General features: G+C 48.5%; 1 protein-coding gene across 1 annotated transcript in view; it reads right to left on the reverse strand.

The window, feature by feature from the left end:
* Window positions 1-17,442: 17,442 nt before the first annotated feature.
* CLDN1 (claudin 1) overlaps window positions 17,443-24,519 on the reverse strand; it is a 29,434-nt gene continuing 22,357 nt past the window's right edge. Inside the window, exons 2-4 of the mRNA XM_033150929.1 lie at window positions 22,088-22,252; window positions 21,607-21,691; window positions 17,443-18,881 (exon numbers count right to left, since the gene is read on the reverse strand). Of these exons, the coding sequence (XP_033006820.1) occupies window positions 18,719-18,881; window positions 21,607-21,691; window positions 22,088-22,252 (413 nt within the window). The 3' untranslated portion in view covers window positions 17,443-18,718. The remainder of the gene's footprint in view (window positions 18,882-21,606; window positions 21,692-22,087; window positions 22,253-24,519) is intronic.

The raw sequence follows: 24,519 nt of genomic DNA on the forward strand, positions 1-24,519 counted from the left end.
GACACACACACACACACACACACACACACACACACACACACACCTCTTGACTGCTGTGTTTCTAGTATACTAGGCAAGTGAGAGTCCCATGGACTGCAAGAAGATCAAACCTATGCATTCTGAAGGAAATCAGCCCTGAGTGCTCACTGGAAGGACAGATCCTGAAGCTGAGGCTCCAAGACTATGGCCACCTCATGAGAAGAGAAGACTCCCCGGAAAAGAGCCTGATGTTGGGAAAGATGGAGGGCACAAGGAGAAGGGGTGACAGCGGATGAGATGGTTGGACAGGGTTCTCGAAGCAACCAGCATGAGTTTGGCTAAACTGCAGGAGGCAGTAGAAGACAGGAGGGCCTGGTGTGCTCTGGTCCATGGGGTCACGAAGAGGCGGACACGACTGAACGACTGAACAACAACAACAACAACAACAGGCAAGTGAGGTGGGTGGGGTGCCCACACCTTAGCCTGGAAGGCACCATCAGTCAGTTGTAGCCCTGGCAACCCAGCTCCTTCTCTTTGGATACTGATTGTGGTGCCAACTGCCTTTGTTTGGACAAAGGAACTAATGGCAGTGTTTAGGTGGCCAGTAGAAGCCAATGATTTTTCAACATCAACTTTGTTGGACTGGTCATGTTGTTTGGATGCCTGATTATTGCTCTTGAACTCGGGACACGAGGGAGAAACGTGTTAAGAGGAAGGCACACTTGACAAACCCTCACCGTGATCAACTTCTGCCCGGAAACCTATGCCCTTGCTGTGGAAGGATGTGAGGATCCAGAATTGGCCTCCACAGTCACTTATGGACTCACTGTTAATGGCGTGTTCATGGAAGACAATCTTGCTACGAGGGACCGCCAAAGAAGAAGATGATCACGAAGAAACTGGCCAGACCAGTTCTAGAATGGATTCCACCATTAGATTTTAACCCTTGCTGGACCCCAGGAATTAAAAGGGACTCCGGCATCTCACAACAGTATTGTTTTGAAGGCGCAGATTAGGGAGGTCAGCGCTGCAGGAACACAGCACAGGAATGAATTGCCTTGGGCTAAAGAGAGGAGGGGGCATCTCTTGGGTGGGCATGTTGACGGTAGAGGCAGGGGGCATGGAGAGCAGCTGTCTGAAGCTGAAATGAAAACAACCTGCCTTTGAAGCTGGCCTTGAGATGGGATTCCTTCTCCATCAGCCCCCGGGCAGTAAAACCCCTCGAAATGTCCCCCCCTCCCAAACCCCTGAGATCATCTCTCCTGTAGGCCCTGCGAGCTACCCTGCAAGGTACTTGTGCCCAAAGGAAAAGGTTATTGGACCTCAGAGCAGAGGTCTATAGGAAATAAATGAATACATTATATCCTGGAAGGAGAGTCTTCCTAATAAGAATGAGTTGAGCGCTGTCTATTTGACAGTAGAGCAGAGACCCTTGGAAGATGCCTGGCTCTCCTCCTTTGGGGGTTTCTAAAGTGAGGTTGGATGGCCGCCTGTTAGAGATTCTCGAGCTGTTATTCCTGCAGGGCAGGGGGCTGGACTAGATGACCCTTGGGGGTCCCTTCCAACTCTATAATTCTATCTTGGAATGCTATAAAAAAGTTTTCTGGAGCAGAAAAAGTCACCTTGCACAGATCTGCTTTTGTGCAGCACCCTGGTGTTCAGAGGTAGGAGCGTGCCTGCAACAATAACCATGAAGCTAGCAAGGGGGTCTCTCTGCCAGCATTTGGGCTGTGATGCTGGGATTTGGGGTGGGGGAGAGAGGCAATTCTTGGCACACAGAGCCATGTTGTATTGTTCTTGATATTCGGTTGAAAGCCGCCCAGAGTGGCTGGGGAGGCCCAGCCAGATGGGCAGGGTATAAATAATAAAAATTATTATTGATTGATTGATTGAAGTTTTTCAAAGCCCATAGCCAGAGGGAGACTGAGTAAGTCATTGCAAAGAACATTTCATCTGCTTTCATCCATCATCTGCTGATGGATGGAAGGAAGGTGTCATCTGACCGGAGTCTTGCACTGGGAGTGTGGAGCGAGGGGGCAGCCTGTGCATTATGAACGGCAGCAAAAGTGGAAACTGGTGACTTGGAAGCTTCTAAGCCTCAGCTGAGCACTCTCCGTAAGGGCCGCCTGGTTTGATTATTCAGTCGCTGAAAAGGATGGAGGAAAACTGCTCTTCCTCGGCTGATAAAAGAAAGGACTTCTTCGCACAGGGCATTGTTAAACTATGGAACTCATTCCTGCAGGAGGCAGTGAGGGCCACCAATTTGGATTTCTTGAATGGAGGATTGGCCACATCCATGGAGGAGGAGAGGGCTACTGATGGCCACCAGCCAGGATGCCTATGTTCTGCCTCTTCAGTCAGAGTTTCAGATTCTTCTGAATCCCAGGTGCTGGAAACCGCAGGAGGGGAGAGTTGCTCTTGTGCTCAGTTCCTGCTTGTGGGCTTCCCATAATGGGTACTGTATCTTGTTGGCCACTGGGAGAACAGGATGGTGGACTGGATGAGCTAGTGGCCTGATCATAGAATCCTAGAGTTGGAAGAGACCCCAAGGGCCATCCAGTCCAACCCCCTGCCAAGCAGGAAACACCATCAAAGCATTCCTGACAGATGGCTGTCAAGCCTCCGCTTCAAGACCTCCAAAGAAGGAGACTCCACCACACTCCTTGGCAGCAAATTCCACTGCCAAACAGCTCTTACTGTCAGGAAGTTCTTCCTAATGTTTAGGTGGAATCTTCTTTCTTGTAGTTTGAATCCATTGCTCCGTTTCCGCTTCTCTGGAGCAGCAGAAAACAACCTTTCTCCCTCCTCTATATGACATCCTTTGATATATTTGAACATGGCTATCATATCCCCCCTTAACCTTCTCTTCTCCAGGCTAAACATACCCAGCTCCCTAAGCCATTCCTCATAAGGCATCGTTTCCAGGCCTTGGACCATTTTGGTTGCCCTCCTCTGGACACGTTCCAGCTTGTCAGTATCATTCTTGCACTGGGGTGCCCAGAACTGGACACAGTATTCCAGGTGAGGTCTGACCAGAGCAGAATATAGTGGTACTATTACCTCCCTTGATCGAGACGCTATACTCCTATTGATGCAAGGTCTAATCCTAGATCTGGAAGGTCTAATCTTGTGTTCTTATGCATGTAAAATGAATGGGGCAGCTGCTTGTACTTTGATTCTTTCTTTCTTTCTTTCTTTCTTTCTTTCTTTCTTTCTTTCTTTCTTTCTTTCTCTCTCCTGAGCAGATCTCCCTCCAAGCGTTCCCCTCCTCCTCCACACACCCAAGAAAGCCCCTTTACTGCAATGCCGCATTGAGGGGTGGCGGAAAAAAACCGACCGAGCTGCTGCTCAGCATCCTCCAATAGATTATTTTGGGTCCTTTTCTTTTCCAAAAGGCGGTTGAGTCCCTTTGCACCCAGACGCCTGATTCCAGTTACGCTTCGGAAGATGTGACCTCATGGTGTTTGTATTTGTGCTTCTCGCTCCCCTCGCCCTCCAGCCTCCCCCACCCCCAGCATCACAAAGCGACTTGTTTCAGGAAAGCCCCCCCCCTCCGCCCCCTGCAATGTGGTCACCATGAGGTCATGCTTCTGGAACGCTGGCTACCTCTGAGCTGCTGGAGGAGATCAGCTTACTTCTCTCTCTCTCCCTCTTTCTGCATTTGAGAAGAAGCCCAAAGAAGGAGGTGCTGCTGGAGGAGACTCACCAAGAAAAAGAAAGCTGCTCTCTGCTCAAACACCATTCATTCATTGATTCATTCATTCATTCATTTATACCCCACTCAAGGCAGCTTAGAGATAAAAAATGAGAACAGCTAAGAACATTGGCAGGAGATCATTAAAAAACGCAAAAGAGTGATGGCAACCAACAAGGGATTGGACTAATTCGAGGAGAAGGAGGAGGCTTTTGGTGGCTCCTGGCAAGGGTCAGGATGCTCTGCCTCCAGAGTCAAAGGCAGGGTACTTGTGAGATGCTCTCCCCAGGGAGGTTTGCCTGGTGCCTTCATTATACTCCTTTAGGCGCCAGGCAAAAAAAACCATTCCTTTTCAAACCAGTCCTTCGGATGTTAATAATCTACAGTATCTCCCTTTAAAGTATGGTTGTGCGTGTGTTTTAATGTATTTCCCCCAACTTGGTTTTAATGACTACATGGGTTTTCGTTTCTTGGTTTTTTGGTTCATTTTGTCTCTCCAAACACCCTTAAAGTTGTCTGCGGCAAGATAAGGTAAAGGTAAAGGGACCCCTGACCATTAGGTCCAGTCGTGTCTGACTCTGGGGTTGCGGCACTCATCTCGCGTTACTGGCCGAGTAACTGTTCTTTTTTCTTTAAAAAAAAAATAATATTTATTAATTTTTCTGCTTTAACAATCCAATAAAAGACACATTAAAACATTCCAAATTAAAACACAATCAAAAGGACCAAACTTTATGCCAAATTGTATGTCTTTGGGTGACTTCCCCTGCTCTGAAGTTCAGGGAGTGATGATCTCACATTGTATTGCATTCCTTAATTAGTCCAGATAATATAATAAAACATTCCCGATGTCGATCCTTTGTTTATTTTTTACAGCCTCTGAATTTGTTTCGCAAGCGGATTACTCCTATGTAGTTCTGTGGGATATAAGTTTTTCTTCTTTAGTCATGATCCTTTTCAGCGCTGTGGTGACACCTGGTGTCCTTTCCAATTATTTCAGCATCCCCCAAAAAGTGCTCATATCGGATGGGCTTAATAACCGATGATATTCCCCAAAGACAAAAAGAACATATTCCTCTACGGCAGTGTTTTTCAACCACTGTTCCGCGGCACACTAGTGTGCCGCGAGATGTTGCCTGGTGTGCCGTGGGAAAAATTGAAAAATTCAAGAGAATTACTTTATATATAGTCAATATAGGCACAGAGTTATTTTTTTAAACATTTTCTAATGGTGGTGTGCCTCGTGATTTTTTTCATGAAACAAGTGTGCCTTTGCCCAAAAAAGGTTGAAAAACACTGCTCTACGGGACAGCAGCGGTGAGACGACTAGTGGCAAAGAATTGGAGAACAGGAAAAATATCAGGAATGTCAGAATGGAAAATCAAGATTTGCAAATTTATGGCAATGGCAAAATTAATGGCAAAAAGTTTTAAAAAGAGTGGGAGTGTGTAGAGGCATATATGTAAAAATATGGAAATTGAAATAAGTTTTAGTATAATTATAAAAGAAATCACTCGCAAGGGTACAGGATAATATTACAAAGGGTAGAATTATTAAGTACATACAATTGATAACACAACAAGAAATGACATGGTGGGTGGACTCTCCTTCCTTGGAGGTCTTTAAGCAGAGATTGGATGGCCATCTGCCAGGGCTTCTTTAGCTGTGATTCCTGCATTGCAGGGGGTTGGACTAGATGACCCCAGGGGGTCCCTTCCAACTCTACAATGCTGGTTTTTTTAATCAATTTATTTATTTGGTTTTTCAAATTGAAATTTTACAATCACATATCCAACATACAACATAAAAATAAGATTCCAAAGAATCTCCTGGACTTCCTTCCTCCCCTATGTGGGTCCTAATGTTAGTCATTTCCTCCTGCATCTTTTGTAACAATCCAGATCTTTTACATCTCCATTATATCCAAAATTCACCATTAAACTATTCCAATCCACAACTCTATCATTCTGATTTCCCGTGGAGTCTTGAGCCGAAGGTTCTCCATGAAGAGTTTTCTGATCGTCTTTTTAATAAGGAAGTTAAACAGAAGAATAAAAATATTCTCTCTCCCCCCCCCCTCTTTTCTGGTTTAGTGGGGTCTTTGTCACAAATATGGCTTTATTTGGTTTTCTAGCAAGACAAGAATTCAGGGCAGGTTACAACAGAACAGAGGGAGCTTGAAATGCCCCACAAGATTCAAGAAAAGCGACAGGTGAACCTGTTGGATTGGAACAAAAAATATAAAAATTCCTTCCAGTAGCACCTTAGAGACCAACTAAGTTTGTTCTGTTGGATTGGAGTTATGCAAGATCATTAGGAAATAAGGGGTGTGTGGGTTGGGTTTGGGTTATTTGTGAAAATGTCATGCTGAGGATATTTTCCCCCAGCAGAGGGCGCTGAAAGCACACGTTTTCTTTCTTTCTTTCCTGCCTCCCTTCTTCATTCAGGACTCAGTCAATGAAGGTGTGAAGCCAGGGGCATGAGAAAAGGGGTGGCGGGGGTGGGGTGCCCAATGTGTATTCTCTGAGAGTGGTGACAACCCCCCCTGGGCGGATCGGCGGTGCCCCCCTGGGCGCCCCCCCCCCCAACAGAGGTTGGATGGCCATCTGCCAGGGAATCTTGAGTTACAATTCCTGCAATTCAGAGGATTAGACTAGATGTCTCTTTGGACATCCCATCTGATTTTATTATCCAGTGGTACCTTGGTTCTCCAACTTAATCTGTTCCGTATGTCCGTTCCAAAACCAAAGCGTTCCAAAACCAAGGCACGCTTTCCCATAGGAAGTAATGCAAAACAGGTCAATCCGTTCCAGACTTTTTTTAAAAAAAAACAACCCCTAAAACAGCAATGTAACATGAATTTTACTTTCTAAGGAGACCACTGATCCATAAAATGAAAGCAAGAAACAATGTACTGCAGTCACACGACCCATCCTTCAGTTGCTGAACTGGGTTCCACACAGTCACAAAAGCAAAACGAAAAAGAGCCGCAGAAACAAAAACGTAAAATAAATAGCAAAAACAGACAGACATCGGCTTAACACTCAAAATGGAAGCGTGGCACTCAAATCAGAAGTGTAACTCTCAAAACGGAGCACATTAGGCTTCCAAAAAAGGTTCGCAAACCGGAACACTTCCTTCCGGGTTTGCAGTGTTTGGGTTCCAAGTTGTTTGCATACCAAGGCGTGGGAGAACCAAGGGACCACTGTACACAGTGATTTTTGCCATCTCACTCCTGGAAACAGGAGGTGTGAATCAGGAGCTCATCGAAACCCAGAACGAACCGCTTCACGCTTCAGATTGCCCAGCTGGTTGAGGCTCATTCGTAAGCAACCGAGTCGAAAGAGCGATTGGGATTCTGGACTGAGCCCAGGAAAATATGTGTCATGGACAGCGCCTCAGTTTCTGATGTGTCAAAATGTGCAAGATGCCCCAAGGGCAGGGCAGGGAACTCGGAAGGAAAGTGGGTCACACAAATGGGCATATTTGCCCCCTGAGAAGAGCACCTGGTTGGGCCACAGCATTTTCTTCTTCCAGCCAAATTATCACCCTTCAGATAGAGGCTTCCAAGACACACACACACACACCCTTGAATTGTCTGGTTTTTCTTCCAACCTTTCTCCGTCTCTCTCCTCTCTGGAATTTCAGGTCTGGAATGCGTTGCTTCATGCTAGGACTTGCTTAAGGAGCTGGGAAGCGACTGGGTTGGGTTCCCAGACATGCCAGTCAAGGAGACAGAAAGAGAGAGAGAGAGAGATTTTCTGCGGGAGCCAAACACACGGCGACGGCCTTCTTCTTGAGAGGGGGAAACACACAAACAGATCCCGACCTGGTTTAGATCCCGAACTGCTGGGAAGGTGTACTGAGGAACACAAAGGATTCCAATGCACTCCTGTGGAATATTTGCTGCTCATAAAAGGAGGCCACAGACCTCTGAAGGAAAAAGCACAACATGTTCTTACAGCCACAGCAGAACTCCAAACGGCTGCTGTCCTAGGTGGAACGGTGGAACTCACCGCCACAGGAGGCAGTGATGGTGCCAACCGGGATGCTTGTTGTGCTCCAAAGTAAAGCAGGGCAATGCATTACGCACCAGCTGGTCTGCAGGAGTTGCCCAAAGGAGAGGTACCAGGTGCCACCCAACCTTCTTAGGGACTCCACTCCAGATCTGTGTAGGGTTTGCTCTTCAGCCTTTGATTCTCCAGGAGATATCCCACAAGGCAGGAGAGGTTTAGGGTCAGAGTTTTCCTTCTCCTAGATGGGTTACTTTCCCAGGTGGACGAGCCCCATCTGCCTCTTACTCCCCTCTATGGCAGGCATCCCCCCAAACTCGGCCCTCCAGATGTTTTGGGACTACAGTTACCATCATCCCTGACCACTGGTCCTGTTAGCCAGGGATGATGGGAGCTGTAGTCCCAAAACTTCTGGAGGGCCGAGTTTGGGGGTGCCTGCTCTATGGCATGGGCAGAAACCACCTTCTTGACTGTTGGACCCACTCTTGGTCTTGCCACTCGATCTGCCAGAGCCTGCCTTCACATGCAGGGGAAATCACCCCCCCCCTAACACTGCATTAAAATAAAATAAAATAAAATAAAATAAAATAAAATAAAATAAAATAAAATAAAATAAAATAAAAAGTCTCATGGGACAAGCTTATAAAACCAGACATTCACAGAATTGTAGAGGGTCATCGAATGTAACCCCCTGCAATGCAGGAATCATTTTGCCCAACGTAGGACTCGAACCCATGACCCATGGCTCCTGGACATGTGATGTGATGTGGGTAGGGGCCAGATTCAGGTTGCAAGCCAGAAGTCTTGGTTTTAAAAGCCAGGAATCTGGCTGCTGTGTCTTGGACCTGCTGAAGTTTCTGCATCATCTTCTAGGGCAGCCCCAAGCAGAGCACATTGGATGTAGTTATGCTGTCTACCATAAGGAGAAGCTGCTAAATCACGTCCATCTGGTCAAGCAGCCTTTTTCCGGCACTGGTGAAAGAAATGCCCAGATGAGGAGTTCATGAGTTGGGCAAGCAGGGCGACACACTCCCAGGGCTGCCCCCTCCCCAAAGCGTGTGGTCACTTATACAATGCTGGACTTTCCGGAGCATGAAATGTTTCCTTGGAGCAGGAAGAAACCTTTGGGGTGCATCTCCTGGTTTCCCTTTTGCTCCTCGCTGCAAGATCCACACCCATCCAAGCTGCTGGAAAAGTCTTGGTGTGGCGCCAGGAAATATCAAGTACCAGGGTAGTCTTCTTTGATGGTTTGGAATAACAAACACTGCAAACCATAAGGGACAGAGCTATGCAACACTTCTGGGTCACACAGGAAGAAGGCAGCGTGCTCTTTCTCGGGGGTAGGGACCTCACTGTCCGCAAGCAAAGGGGAGGCACGGCTGGAGATCGGAGGCATCGGGGCAGCCTTCAGGTCACGGGGGAGGAGGAAGAGAGGCTCAACAAATACCATTCTGCCATGAGAATTGCTGCGTTTGGTCACTTAGAAACATAGAAATCTAAGGTTGGAAGAAACAGCAAGGGTCAACAGGACTATTATCATTTTACTTATTACATTTATATACCACTGTTCATCTGAGGAACACAGGGTGACTGAAGGAGTGTTTACATCCCCATCGTTCAGCCCGGACACTGAGGTCCTGATCCGAGGGCCTTCTGGCAGTTCCCTCCCTGCGAGAAGCGAGGATACAGGGAACCAGGCAGAGGGCCTTCTCGGTGGTAGTGCCCGCCCTGTGGAACGCCCTCCCACCAGATGTCAAGGAAATAAACAACTCTCTGACTTTTAGAAGGCATCTGAAGGCAGCCCTGTTTAGGGAAGATTTTAATGTCTGATGTTTTATTGTATTTTTAATAATCTCTTGGGAGCTGCCCAAAGTTTTTGTTGTTGTTGTTGTTGTTGTTGTTGCTACTGCTGTTATTTTCACACACACACATCTTTAAAAGACCATAGAAGGCCTGTGAGAAGAGGAATGTTTTTGCCTGCCGCCTAAAGATATGCAAGGAAGGCACCAGGTGAGCCTCCCTGGGGAGAGCATCCCACAAACGGATGGGGTGCCACCACAGAAAAGGCCCCGTTCTTGTGTTATCACCTTCTGGGCCTCTGGGGGAGGAGGCACATGGAAAATGACCTCAGGTGATGGTTGTGGGGTCTAGGTCAGTTCATGTGGGGAGGTGTTGTGGCCCTCAGCCATTTAAGGCTTTATGGGCACTTTGAATTGGGTCCGGAAACCAATTGGCAGCCAGTGCAGTCGAGCCAGGATTGGTGCAATAGGCTCAAGCCATCTTGCCCCGAGGAGCAACCTGGCTGCTGAATTCTGTGCCAGCTGAAGTTTCCAAATCATCTTCAGAGGCAGCCCCATGTACAACGCTTTGCAGTAATCCAACACTGGGCATCCAGCCCCCTGCAATGCAGGAATCACAGCTAAAGCATCACTGACAGACGACCATCCAACCTCTGTTTTAAAAACCCCAAGGAAGGAGAGTCCACCAGCTTCCACAGGAGTTCATTCATTCTTGGAAGCTTCTTACCATCAGCAGATTTCCCCCCGAACGTTTAGTGAGAATCATCTTTCTTGACCTGCTCTGTGCCCAGACAACGAGAAGCCCTTCATCAAAGCAATAGTAAGTCCACTGTTACACCAACTGGTTTAAAGTAGAAATGTTTAGGAGAAATAAAAGATAGCCCTTCCTGCAGTGCTAGATAAACTGTGGAACTCCCTGCCACAGGAAGCTGTGATGGCCACCAAATGGCATGGATTTAAAAGAGGACTGGGCAGATTCATGGCAGAGAAAGGGACCGATGGCTTCTAGTCATGATTTCTATGGTCTGTTTCTGTGGTTCGAGGCTGTATGCCTCTGAATAACAATTCCTGGACACTACAGGAGGGGAGAGGGCTATGGGGGTCCAGTCTGGCTTGTGGGTTCCCCAGAGACATCTGGTTGGCCACCATGAGAACTTGATGCAGAACAATGTTTTTTAATAGTCATCATTTCTATATGATGTCTGTGACTATAAATAAGCACATGACGAATTGTACAATTAAGTCTCTTCCTCCTCCTCCTCCTCCTCCTCCTCCCCATCTTCTTCTTCTTCTTTTCCTTCTTCTTCCTCTTTTCTCCTAGGCATTTCCTCTTCCGAAAGGACAGTCCAGTAAGAAAGAACCTGATTCATCCAGACTTTCTCATGAGTAGACGGGTGGATGGCCGTCAGGAAGAACACCTCCATCCTTTCTTCACACAGCAGTGGATGCCGTGCACCCGGGGGGGGGGGAGCCGCCCAGGGGGGCGATTGGCGCGTCGATCAGCGCCCATTGGATATGCAGGAAATATTTAAAATAAATTTTTAGGAACTGCAGAAAGAGGGGGGAGGAAGTCAACTTTCGAAGCGTTAAAATGACTGTAAAATTACTTAAATTACTTAAAAAGTACCCCTGCTCACCCAGGTCTCGGTCTGACACTCTAACCACTAGACTACACAGCCTTTCAAAATTCTACAAATTGGTTTCAGCGGAGAGCGGGAGGGGGGCAAATCTTTTAAATGTTCTCAGGAAAAAAAATGTACACTCTGATTTCAGCTGACATCTGAATCGGCTATCAGGGGAGCAGAGAGCTTGAGTGCAGGAAGGTTAAGTTTCTCAACTGGGAATTCTGGGATGGATGTTCCTGTCCTCGGCCGCCCACGAAGCCTCCCTCAAGGAGCAGGAAGAGCCTGCTAAGCCAGACAGACAAGTTCCACACCTGCTGGAGCCCAGAAGCAGAGCTGCGTAGCCTCTTCCCAGATGTGTGTCTGTGTGCGCGCACACAAACACACCTTCAGACACATCAGCATCCCCCCCCCCCCGGCCGCCCCAAGAAACACCGGGTTTGGGAAGCTGAATAAAGCCTGTGAAAACCAGGAGATTTCCCCTTGTAATTGACGACCCAACCTGCCTGGAATGAAAATGAAAAATAAGAATAGGAAGGATAATGGGTGAGATATGTGACATTGCGCTATGATGGAACATTCTGTCTGCGGTAGCATTTCAACTTGCCAGATGGAGTGATCTGCCCTCTCCCCCAGTGCTGGATTTACATATAAGCTAAACAAGCTCTAGCTTAGGGCCCCACTCTCTTGGGGGGTCACCAAAAAATTTGAAGGGGGGGGGAAACTCCTGGATGTACATTTCCAAAATATAAAATAAAAAACTAATAAAATAAAACCTGCATAGAGCAACAGTGTTTTGTGTTGTGTAGGCTCCTATGATGTAAGTCATGGGCCCCGCCTGCTAGCCTGCTCCCTCAAATATCCCTGGTTTGCTCCTTTCTATATATAGGGTGCCTCCATTCTGCATGGACTGGTGGCATGGCCACATGCGCAAATGGCTTGAGATACCTATTAAGTCCATCAATTACCATTTAGCATATATTCAACACAAAAAACCAGCAAAGGACAGCTGGACATAGAAAGGGCCCCATTACCTTCAGGAGGTAGGGCCTCATCAAACCTAAATCCTGCCCTGCTCTCCCCCCGCCTTGTGTTATTCTGGGGGGCAGAAGCAATTGTGGGGGATATAAGAGGAGGGGGCATGGAAGCCCCATGACATTCATTAAATATCTAGAGGGAATCATAGAATTTTAGAGTTGGAAGGGACCCAAGGGTCATCTTGTCCAACCCCCTGCAATGCAGGAATTGCATCCATGACAGATGACTATCCAATCTCTGTTTAAAACCTTCCAATGAAGGAGAGTCCACCACCTTTCGAGGGAGTCTGTTCCACTGTCAAATATTTAGTTGGAATCTCCTTTCTTGTAAGGTGAATCCGTTGCTTTGGGTCCGACCCGCTGGAGCAGGAGAAAACAGACTTGCTCCCTCTTCCACGGGGCAGCCCTTGAGATATTTGAAGATGGCTCTCCTATCTCCTCTCAGTCTCCTCTTCTCCGGGCTAAACATACCCAGCTCCTTCAAGCAATCCTCATAAGGCTTGGTTTTCCAGACCTTTCCAGCCGCCCTCCTCTGCACACCTTCCGGACCATCAGTATCCTGTTTAAATCGCGGTGTCCAGAACTGGACACAGCTATTTATTTATTTGGGACATAGTGGAAGCAACATTTTGGATCATGTGAATTGGGTCAATTTAAATGCAAAGTGGATCAAAGGTCTCCCCTTCCCTCCTGAAAGGGGCTTGAGTTTGGGAGAATGAGCAGCCTTGGCACACACCTGGGCAACAAATGACCTTGGGGGACCCTGCTAGGCAGCTGCCATCACTGCCAAGCGGTAGAAGAGGAGGGAGGCTTTCTGGAGCCCCCGAAACGGGTGGGTCTGGTCTTGTGCAGATGAGGAGCCTCTTGCCAGGAAGGGCTGGGTGGAATCCCACTCTCCGCAGGTGTCTGCTCTGACTTGCTGTTCACCCCGACAAGGCAGGCCACTCCTCGAGACCCTTTGTGCTGTGCTGCATTCCCCAATTCCCACAAGCTGCGTTGAGGCTTGCCTGTGTGTGTGTGTGTGCAGATTGCAGAAGTGGGCTCGGCCAGCTCTTCTCCGAGAGGGAAGTCGGATGCGGCAGGAGGTCTTGGCGCTGCAGGGAAGATGAAACGCAGGCTTCTGTCCAATGGCAGGCTCCTGCGGAGAGAGGGGGAGCAGGGAGAGAGAGAGCCTGGCTCGGGGGAAGGCAACTGCATTCTCCAAAAAAAAGGGAAACACACAAGGAAGGTGGAGAACCTAAGAAGTGTTAAGATTTCCTACTCACGAGTAGGACCCTGGCAGAAACACATGCCCGAGTGGCATGTTCCCTCCTTCCTGGTCGATGGTTCGGGAGCTTCGAAAGCTTTCTTCAGCCTGAACATCACAGCGACTGATGCCAAGAAACATCAGCACACTTACGGACCCGCAGATTTTGCGCAGTTGCGTAACAGAACTGATCAACTCAGCGTTTTGGCTAATCTGCTTTTATTTACATATAAACACACACAGAGCACTGCAGCGTGGGTCCCTCTCTCTCTAGCATCAGAAAGCAAAGAGAAAGGACAAAGGACAACAGTCCCACTTCACAGAACACAGTAACACAAACATCCTGTCTCCGTCACTTCCCACTGTGGAATGAAAACATACACCGTCATGTGACAAACAACAATCCCATGACTACAGCCACGGGGAATGAATCTCCAACAAGAAGGTCCTGCTGCATCAGGTCAAAGGGGCCCCAGCTGGTCCAGCATCCTGTTCTCACAGTGGCCAACCAGTTGCCCATGCAAAACCCACAACCAGGATTTTATTTTATATTATTTTTATTTGTCCTGTTAGCTAGGGATGATGGGAGCTGTAGTCCCGAAACATCTGGAGGGCCGAGTTTGGGGATGCCTGCTCTATTACTTCAAACACACACACCCAACTCAGTTTGGTATCAGGAAAAGAACTTGAAGTGATGAGATAGAGGTTTCAGGGATAGCTTCAGAGGCCAGCTCTTCTGGGCATCTGCGAAGGTCGACACTTAAGCAGGAGCCCCAGCGCTGACCTCCAGAGCCCTAATTACTAAGAGCTCCAATTCCAGCTACGGCTGACCAAACCAAAGGAGAACTACAGGCCTTGTCTGGGCTAGAACATCTCATTCTGATCAGACACTCGTTTCGTGAATTTCCACGGGTGCTGCAAAGTGGCAGAAGAAGGGCAAGAGACTTTCTCAATAAGGAAGATATCTCTGGATAATTGTCTGCAGATATTTCTGGCCAATTGTTCTGGCCTTCTTGCCTGCAGCAAGGGAGCTCTCTGGGAAGCAGGGACTTTCCAGTCTGTTTCTGCAGCTTTCTAGACTTCTCCCTGTCTGGAAATCAGAATGCAGAAGTGTCTACTGCGGTGGGCAGATTGCAGAACTGGCTACTGCGGTGGTTGGTTTGGTTGCCAGCGTGGCACCAGAAGGGGGCTCAGGAAATGATGGAAGAAGCCTGGCTGAAGAGGGTGAGAAATAGAAGAATCAGGGGTGCCACACCACCCTTATTCCACCCCCTGCAACTTGAAATGGGGTTGAGGTTGGGGAGGAAATGCTTGCTGCACAGAGAAGGAGTCTCAGATCTCTGGGGACTGCAGCCCTGAGCCAAGCTATGAACTCAGATAGCTTTAAAAGAGGATTGGACAAATGTGCAGGGCTGTCTTAAGTATATGCAGCGGCCTGGCGCGAAGAACCCTCCAGCGCCCCTCGCGCTCTGCCGGGCAGGGTCAGGCTGCGGACATGGGGAGGCCATCGGCAAGCCTCCCATGAGCGTGGCAACCAGAGCTCCCTGTACGCGAGTTCGCCATCCCCACCTGCCGCACCTGGCCCTGCCCTGGCTGCTGCGCCGGCGGGAGGCTCACCGACAGCCTCCCCGCGTCCGCAGCCCGAGAAGCGGTGGGCGAGGACGGCGCTGCCGGCGGGGCTGGAGGGAGGAAGCACCCTCTAGGCCATGGTGCCCTGGCGCCTTGCAGCCAGTAGCCCCAATGGTTAAGATGCCTCTGTGTTGCCTCCACAGGGACCCTCATACCTACGGGACTGCCTCTCCTGGTATGTCCCACGGAGGACCCTATGGTCTGCTAATAACAACACCCTGATGATCCCGGGCCCCAGGGAGGTCACACTGGCCTCGACCACAGCCAGGGCCTTTTCGGTCATGGCCCCGGCCTGGTGGAACGCTCTCTCACAAGAGACCAGGGCCCTGCGAGATTTGACATCTTTTCACAGGGCCTGCAAGACGGAGCTGTTCCGCCAGGCCTTTGGCCAGGGTTCAGTCTGACTCATTTTCTCTTTGTATAAGAACAAGCACGAAGGAGGTTTCCCAGCCTGCTCACAGCTCCTTATAATATCAGTGGAAACAGTTGGTCCTGGCGAATATTAACTGCTTTCAATTTAACCTGAGGACTGCCATTTGTTTAGTTTAATTTTAATTTATTTGAATTAATTTTGGGATGCATTTTAATCGATTGATTGCTTGTTTTATGTATATTGTGTTATTAATATGATGTTAGCTCCGGCAGGGGAGGGTGGGATACAAATAAATTATTATTAGTAGTAGTAGTAGTAGTAGTAGTAGTAGTAGTAGTAGTATTCTGAATGCCAGTTGCTAGAAACCGCAGGAGGGGGGAGGGCTCTTGTCCTTGGGTCCTGCTGGCGGGTTTCCCAATAGAGTTTCCCAATAGAGTAATCTAGTTGGCTGCTGTGAGAACAGGATTCTGCATTTGATGGGCCATTGGCCTGATCCAGGAGGCTCTTCTCAGGTTCTTAAAGGAACCAGCATCTCTTCGTCACGCCCCCCCCCCCATCTTCCTTGCTAAGTCTGCTCATGGCCACAGAAAGGATGGCCATGGACGGACAGGCTCCAGACCAGAGGGTTGCCCCTTTAGTGATTTCTGCTCTCCTGGAAGGTGGGCAAGTCAGGCTGAAGAACTACGAAAGTGCTCAGTTGGCACCTGGCACAGTATATACTTCAATCTGATGTCCTCCAGATGTTTTGGATGGCAAGACCTCTGCTCCTCCCAGAGGGGAGGCGTTGTGAGCAGGAGCCGGTTCCCGCATCGGCAGGGGAGAGTTTCGGCCCCCTGCCCTGTTGTCCCAGCTGCCGCACCACGCCCCCTGCAGCCAGCCAATAGGGCTAGTTCGGGGGCGGGGTTTAGCCGCACTTAAGCAGCCGCGGCAGCCCACTGCCCACATTGTGCGCCGGTTTTTCTTCAGATCACCCTCCCTTTAGGTCCTTTCCACGCACTTGACATTGCTATGGACTTCAGTTGGTTGCCTTGGTTGCCCAAGGGGCCTGCTAAGAATTTTTATCCATTTGGCAAATTGGCTCCAGCCTCTTGGTTTTTTGCCTACCTCGTAGCAAATTGTCACAACTTTTCTGGTATTGGCGGTTAGGCATTGGAATATGTGTGGTGTATTGGAGGGCAAGGCCTCCATTTTGGGGGTATTTCGTTATTGGGATCCGGCGGTCGTGGATCCTGTCTGATGCCCTGCTGGTGGCTAGGGCCATGGCACGACCCCCGAACTCCCCGGTAACATCAGGGGGAGCTTCCAGTTGTATTTGCATCAACAGGCTCCACCTTCTGGTTGTTAACCCTTGAATGACTCCCCGCTGAGCGGGCTGGAGTAATGTATAGCTTGCTTGATCCAATGCCTGAGCCAATACCACTCACATGCTGCAACCAATAAAAGATGTGGCCTTTTTTCGCCCATTAACATTGTGTCCTCTTGTCTTTCTTTATTCAAGCGGGGGGCTGATCCTCGACTCACAACTCTCATTAGTGGGCTATGCTGGCTGGGCTGCACTAGCCCTTGTGTCTCTTCCCTGAGATCTGTCCAGGGTTCTGAAGGACCTGTCTTGGACTCCACTCTTTCCTCCAGACCAGTGGTCTTTGAGTCTTTGGTCTTCTGCTCCCTGCTCTGACTCTCTGCTTCCCTTCCATCCTGATCTGCTTCCTCCAGGCCTCACCTTGGCCTCAGCTTATCTTTCCCCCCAGGTTCAAACATTGGGTCAGCTCCTTCCACCCTGTTTTAGAACAAGCGCTGACTGGGACTAATGGACTGGGACTGGTCCAACCACATTGGATCACAAGCCATTGTAGGCTACGGCAGTAGTGCTCAGTACAGTTCCCTGTAGATGACCACTGGCCATGTCTGGTGAGGTAGGCTTCCTTTTTCCTGTCTTAATCTACTGCAAGGACATCTCATGGGCCAATTTCCTAGTCAGGCTACTTTGCAACTCTAGAGGAAGCCACCCAAAGAGTGATTTCCCAACAAAGTTTGATTTCTTTTTCTTTTTTTATTCCCTCTTCAGGTACAGGTATATATATATAAAAAAATAAGTAGCAAAACAGAGACATGGTTTCTTTTTTAAAAAAAGGGAAAAGGTTACATTTATTGAAAACAGTCAACACTTTATACAACATCCTCATAGATAAGCCCCCACCCCACCCTGCCAACACACAGGCAATGAAGTTCGGCCAATTAATACAGACAGTCGGGGAGAAATTTGGACTGAACCACAATCACAAACCGGGGAGGGTTAGGAGGCAGGCTTTGATCGAGAGAGAAGGGAAGCAAATCCCACTGGTGTCAAGGGGGTCTACTCCCAAGTAGGCGCACGTAGATCTTCCGTCTTTATCACGGTCACCCAGGGAGCTTTATGAGAGACATGGAAGTGTCTGAAAGGCTTTCACGTGGAAGATTATTATTTTTATATGATGGATTATATAGGTATTCTATAGCTGTGATTCCTGCATTGCTACATGACCCTTGAGGAGGGTCCCTCCCAACTCTACAATTCTATGATGCTGGACCTGAGACATCCATGCCCCCTTCTTGCCCTTGCCCTCAGACAGCAAAACCTCAGAGTCCACCCCCTTAGGGCCACTCCTTAGCCAAGTACCTTGGGGAAATTCAAACACGGTCAGGTTCTCTGACCAGAGGCCTTCTGCCTTACTTCTGTGCATGCAGGGAAAGCAGGAGGACCGGGGATGCTCTGGGACCCAGCTAATCCTTGGCAAAGGCTTGAGGGGTCGGGGAGAGCAACAGAAACCAAACGTATCCATTCATTCAAACGGATTCTTCAAGCAGAGCCTCATTCAAGGTTTTGAAACCTCTGGCCTCCTGCGCTAGACCTGTGCCCCTTCTGCCGCTTCAGCATCGAAATATATACAAAGGAAAAGCAGAATGAGGTGGCAGACCTATGCATGAGTGCCCTAACATAGGAAGGGAATAAAGAGGGGATACACAAACAATATTTGGGAGGAGCTGGTGGGGCTGCCTGTCTCATACCCTCAAGGAAAGGGAGATACATTTGGTGCCATTTCACAGCAGTTATGTACATGTTTTGGGGCCTCCTCATCTGTTGGAAGGATGGGGACGAATTTGCCCATGCAGGAGCAGAAATGGCTACACATAGATGGCATCGATATAAATATACGCATTTGTTTTACGCAAGGGAGAGCTGGGCGGGGGGCGAAGGCCCATGCCCTGCTTTCCGAAGGACAATGAGAAGTCAGCGTCCCTTTGGTTTCTTAAATGCCAAGGCAATTTTTCTCCGTCTCCATTCCGGGTTATACGTAATCTTTCCCGGAAGAGGGGGCACACTTGGGGTACGGCCGGCTCGGCGGGTAGGTGGTTTCGCGGCGGGGGCAGGAGCAGCACAGGAAGGCCCCTCCCAGGATGGTCAGGGACGCAGCTGCCCAGCCGATGAAGAGAGCGGGTCCAAATTCAAATCTGGGAGAAGAGGAGAAGGGGGAAAGGAAAACAACAATGAATCTCCACCAACAATAGCTAACCATTAATTGCATTTCCCTTTCCAGGCATTGGCCGTTCCCCACAGTCAGCTACTGAAATTGATGCAGCTTTGGTACTGAAAGAAACAAGGTCCCTGGACTCTCTTCCAGCTCTGCAGGAGGAATGTGCACGGAGATCCACACCACTACTTCATGGTTTGCCCAGCCTACAAGGGCTTAAGAGAAGCCTTGGTGAAAGGTTTAAATCTCTCAGTTGAGAGATCAAATGGGAATCTGATTAGCTTCTTATTGGGGGACAGGGCTCCCTTTACACTTCTGGAAAAGCGGCCTGTTTTAAGGGGGGCAGTTTTAAGGAGAAAAGTCAGAGGGAATGGTAAGTTAAATTCTTCAGGGGACCAAGCTCTTATCTCACAGAATGCCTGGTTTAAATACAGGTGGAACTTGAAGAATTAGAATATGGTGGAAAGGTTCATTTCTTTCACTTAAAAGGTGAATCTAATATATGAGATAGACTCACGACATGCAAAGCGAGATATGTCAAGCCTTTATTTGTTATAATTGTGATGATTAAGGCGTACAGCTGATGAGAACCCCAAATTAACAACTTTGGGGTTTTCATCAGTTGTATGCCATAACCATCACAATTATGACATGCAAAGGCTTGACATATCTCGCTTTGCATGTCATGAGTCTATCTCATATATTAAACTCCAGTAGCTAATGAAAACAATTGCTTACATAAATGGACTTTTCCACAATATTCTAATTTTTCGAGTTTCACCTGTAATTATTTTAACTGTGCAATGCGATTTGTTTTGTTTTGCGTATTATGGCTTTTTGGAACAGCTTCGGCTATACAAATAAATAATATTCCTATTCATAACTCCACATATGTTTGTGTGTGAGGTGGCATGGTCTCCTCGCTTCTGTCTGGGACAGCTGGATATGTACTTCTACGTATGATAGCCACTCGGGTCTTTCACAAGCGTCCTGAAAGAACCTGCAGTCGTTTCAGGGGCAGGTGTTGTGATTCAGTTACAAGGCATGGGTCTGATTCATCTGCTTTAATACTCTGATCCTAAATGATCGGCCATGTATGAGGGAAGGTATGAAAACTTGCTCCAGCATTTGTGCCAAGCGACATTCCCTTCGGTTTGGAATGCGGACTGGGTCACAATGAATCCCTTAGTTTGGGATGAATTGATCTTAACATGCAAGATGCAAGTTGCGAAGCCACACAACTCTCTTTGGCAGGCGGGATGTACAAAAGGAAGAGGAGGTTGTCCCTCCCTCTTGGTTGCAGTGTAATGTTTCGCCTGCCTACAATCCCTATTTCTCCCTCTCTCATAACACAAGGACTCATGGACATCCAATGAAGATGACGGTTGGAAGTTTCAGGACAGATAAAAAGAAGGACTTCTTCACTTGTTTTTCTCTAAACGGCCTCAGCCCAGTATGCCTGAAGGAGCGTCTCCACCCCCATTGTTCAGCCCGGACACTGAGGTCCAGCTCCGAGGGCCTTCTGGCAGTTCCCTCCCTGCAAGATGCGAAGTTACAGGGAACCAGGCAGAAGGCTTTCTCAGTAGTGGCGCCCGCCCTGTGGAATGCCCTCCCACCAGATGTCCAGGAGATAAACAACTACACAACTTTTAGAAGACATCTGAACAAAATTAAAAAATCCTTCCAGTAGCACCTTAGAGACCAACTAAGTTTGGCCAAACTGCGAGAGGCAGTGAAGGATAGGTGTGACTGGCGTACTCTGGTCCATGGGGTCACGAAGAGTCGGACACGACTGAACTACTGAACAACAACAACTTCTTCAGATACACCGAAACAGAAGCCACCAGACCCTTATATATAGTGAGAGGGTGGGGAGGGTCTGGTGACTTCTGTTTCAGTGTATCCGAAGAAGTGTGCATGCACACGGAAGCTCATAGCAAGAACAAACGTAGTTGGTCTCTAAGGTGCTACTGGAAGGATTTTAAAAAAATATATTTTGTTTTGACTACAGCAGACCAACACAGCTACCTACCTGTAACTAAGACATCTGAAGACAGCCCTGTATCAGGAGGTTTTTTAATGTTTGACGTTTTATGGTGTTTTTATATTTTATTTTTTAGAAGCCTCCCAGAATGGCTGGGGAAACCCAGTCAGATGGATGGGCTACAAGAAATAAATTTGTTGTTGTTGTTGTTGTTGTTGTTGCTGCTGCTGCTGCTGCTGCTGCTGTTACACAGAGCATAGTTAAACTATGGAACTCCCTCCCCCAGGAGGCAGTGATGGCCACCATCCAAAATGGATTTAAAAGAGAACCAGAAAAATTCATGCAGGAGAACGCTTGGGATGTCTGTTAGCCACAATGGCTTGGCTCTGCCTCCACAATCAGAGGCAGAAATGCTTCTGAATCCCAGTTGCTGGACACCACAAGAGGGAAGAGTTGCTCTTGTGCTTGCTGGTTTCCCATAGGAATGCTGGACTTCAGGGGCCACTGGCCTGATCCAGCCAGCTGTTCTTATGTTCTTATGATCCTCTCCTGTGGTTCCCAGCCCCTAGAATTCAGAAACATTGCTACCTCTTCACATGAGCTCAGCAAATCCTGGCAAGCTTAGATGGGGCAACACCTTTTTGCCACCCGAGTCCCGGAAGCAAACGAGAGACATCGGCACACCTTTAACCCAGCACGATTGCATGAGGGCAGCATTTACCTGGTGTTGACGGGCGTGTAAATGTCGAAGAACTGGCGTGCGACGTCGTTTCCATACCAAGAAGTCCCCACCAGGGCAGCAAATCCTGTGGATGGAGATGAGATTTAAAAAGGCAGGCAGTGAAGAAGAGTTTGAATTTGATATCCCACTTTATCACTACCCGAAGGAGTCTCAAAGCAGCTCACATTCTCCTTTTCCTTCCTCCCTCCCCCACAACAAACCCTCTGTGAGGTGAGTGGGGCTGAGAGACTTCAGAGAAGTGGGACTAGCCCAAGGTCACCCAGCAGCTGCATGTGGAGGAGCGGGGAAGCAAACCAGGTTCACCAGATTACTAGTCTACCGCTCTTAACCGCTACACCACACTGGCTCTCAACAATCTTGCAGTCTTCCCCTCTCTTTCCATCTCTGGTGACTTCCCCATCCAGTTCCCCCTTTCCCTCGAGAAAACAACTGTCCGAAGGGAGTGAGAGGTGCTACTGACCTGCAACCAGGAAGAAGATCCCTCCAATAACGGCCATCCTCATCTTCTGAACCTGGTCGTCCTCCATGCATTTCATGCACTTCATTCCGATTAAGGAGACGGAGAAGGCAATGAGCCCCAAGAGGATAGAGGCCACCATCAAAGCCCGAGTTCCCTGGAGGATAGCTGCAAAAGAAGACAGGGAACCACTTAATGCCGAGTCCTGCAGGACAGAGCTAAGGGTGGCCACCAGCCATGATGGCGATTGTTCTGCCTCCAACACTTGGAGGCAGCAACGCTTCTGAACACCCATTGCCAGAAGCCTCTGGAGGGAAGAGGGCTCCTCCAGGACCACCTCTCCTCATATGACTACCGACCTGGACCCTGATACCATCCTCTGAGGCCTTTCGCCATGTGCTTCCTCTGCAAGAGGTCCAGAGTGTGGCAATACCAAAACGGGGCCTTTTCTGTGGTGGCACCCATTTGTGGGATACTCTCCCCAGGGAAGCTCGCCCGGGACCTTCATTACATATCTTTAGGTGCCAGCCAAAAACATTCCTCTTCTCCCAGGCTAAAGAATCTGCGGCCTTTGAAACTGGGTGTGTGGTGGGTTATAGTTTTCACTGTTGCTGCAGCAGTATGCTCCGTTGTGTTTTTATATTGTAACCCGCCCTGTTATTCTCGGAGGAAAGGCAATATAGAAATTGAATAAATAATAAAATAATAATTGTGCTCGGATCCCGCTTGTGGTCTGGGTGGCGACTGGGAATGCAGGATGCTGGCCTAGATGCACCATTGGCCTGATCCAGAACAGGATCTTCTTATGAGTCAGACCGCTGATCCATTTATGCCATGCAGAATAGCATAAGAAAGTGGCAAAAACCCTGCATCTAGAGTCAACATTATGGCTTCGAGGCCCCATATTGGGCAAAGGATTCCTGCATTGCCGGGGAGGGCGGGGTTGGACCCCCTGGGATGACCCCCCCCCCCTTGGTCCCTTCCAGCTCTATGATTCTAGGATTCTATGCTTTTAAGGTCCCGTCTGCAAGCGCACCGAAATCCTTCATCCTATTTCGCAAGAATCTCAGCAACCGCCAGGTGACTTGCTGGAAACCGACTAGACGTAGATTCATAGAACTGCACAGTTGGCAGGGACCCAAAGGGCCATTTAGTCAAACCACTGGCAGTACAGGAATCACAGCCAAAGTCCTCCACCCAAGTGTCCCTGACCTGCCACCTCTCCACCCCCAGACTAAATTTATTACTGTGTGTCACGCTGCCCCGTCATGGTAGGACTTTCCTTATTATAGTAAAATATCCCCTGGATGAATCCCAAAATTCATCCCAAAATTGGCTGGGATGGATGAATCCCAAACCGGAATTAAAATTGCCGGAAAAAATATCAACAACCTCAGATATGCTGATGATACAACCTTGATGGCAGAAAGTGAGGAGGAATTGAAGAACCTTTTAATGAGGGTAAAAGAGGAGAGCGCAAAATATGGTCTGAAGCTCAACATAAAAAAACTAAGATCATGGCCACTGGTCCCATCACATCCTGGCAAATAGAAGGGGAAGAAATGGAGGCAGTGAGAGATTTCACTTTCTTGGGTTCCATGATCACTGCAGATGGTGACAGCAGTCACGAAATTAGAAGACGCCTGCTTCTTGGGAGAAAAGCAATGACAAACCTAGACAGCATCTTAAAAAGCAAAGACATCACCTTGCCAACAAAGGTCCGTATAGTTAAAGCTATGGTTTTCCCAGTAGTAATGTACGGAAGTGAGAGCTGGACCATCAAGAAGGCTGATCGCCGAAGAATTGATGCTTTTGAATTATGGTGCTGGAGGAGACTCTTGAGAGTCCCATGGACTGCAAGAAGATCAAACCTATCCATTCTCAAAGAAATCAGCCCTGAGTGCTCACTAGAAGGACAGATCCTGAAGTTGAGGCTCCAGTACTTTGGCCACCTCATGAGAAGAGAAGACTCCCTGGAAAAGACCCTGATGTTGGGAAAGATGGAGGGCACAAGGAGAAGGGGACGACAAAGGATGAGATGGTTGGACAGTATTCTCAAAGCTACTAACATGAGTTTGGCCAAACTGCGAGAGGCAGTGAAGGATAGGCGTGCCTGGCGTGCTCTGGTCCATGGGGTCACGAAGAGTCGGACACGACTGAACGACTGAACAACAACAACAATCCCCTGGATTTTCCTCCTGATGCCATTTTAGGCTGGCACAGATAAGAAACCAAATTCAGGCCGGCAGCTCCTGTGAGATTAGATAAGGCAGGAGGGGTGATACTGCAGGATGTGGACAATTGCCCAATGTTGGAACAGCGCGAGGGCAACAGGTGTTGCTCCAGACTCCGAGAGCACCTTTGAGATGCCTTCATCGTCCCATTTGTTCCACATGTTGATTCAGCATTCTGAAGGCAGATTCCCGATACCTGGG

The sequence above is a fragment of the Lacerta agilis genome, chromosome 5 (genome assembly GCF_009819535.1).
Source record: "Lacerta agilis isolate rLacAgi1 chromosome 5, rLacAgi1.pri, whole genome shotgun sequence".
Lineage (NCBI taxonomy): Eukaryota > Metazoa > Chordata > Lepidosauria > Squamata > Lacertidae > Lacerta > Lacerta agilis.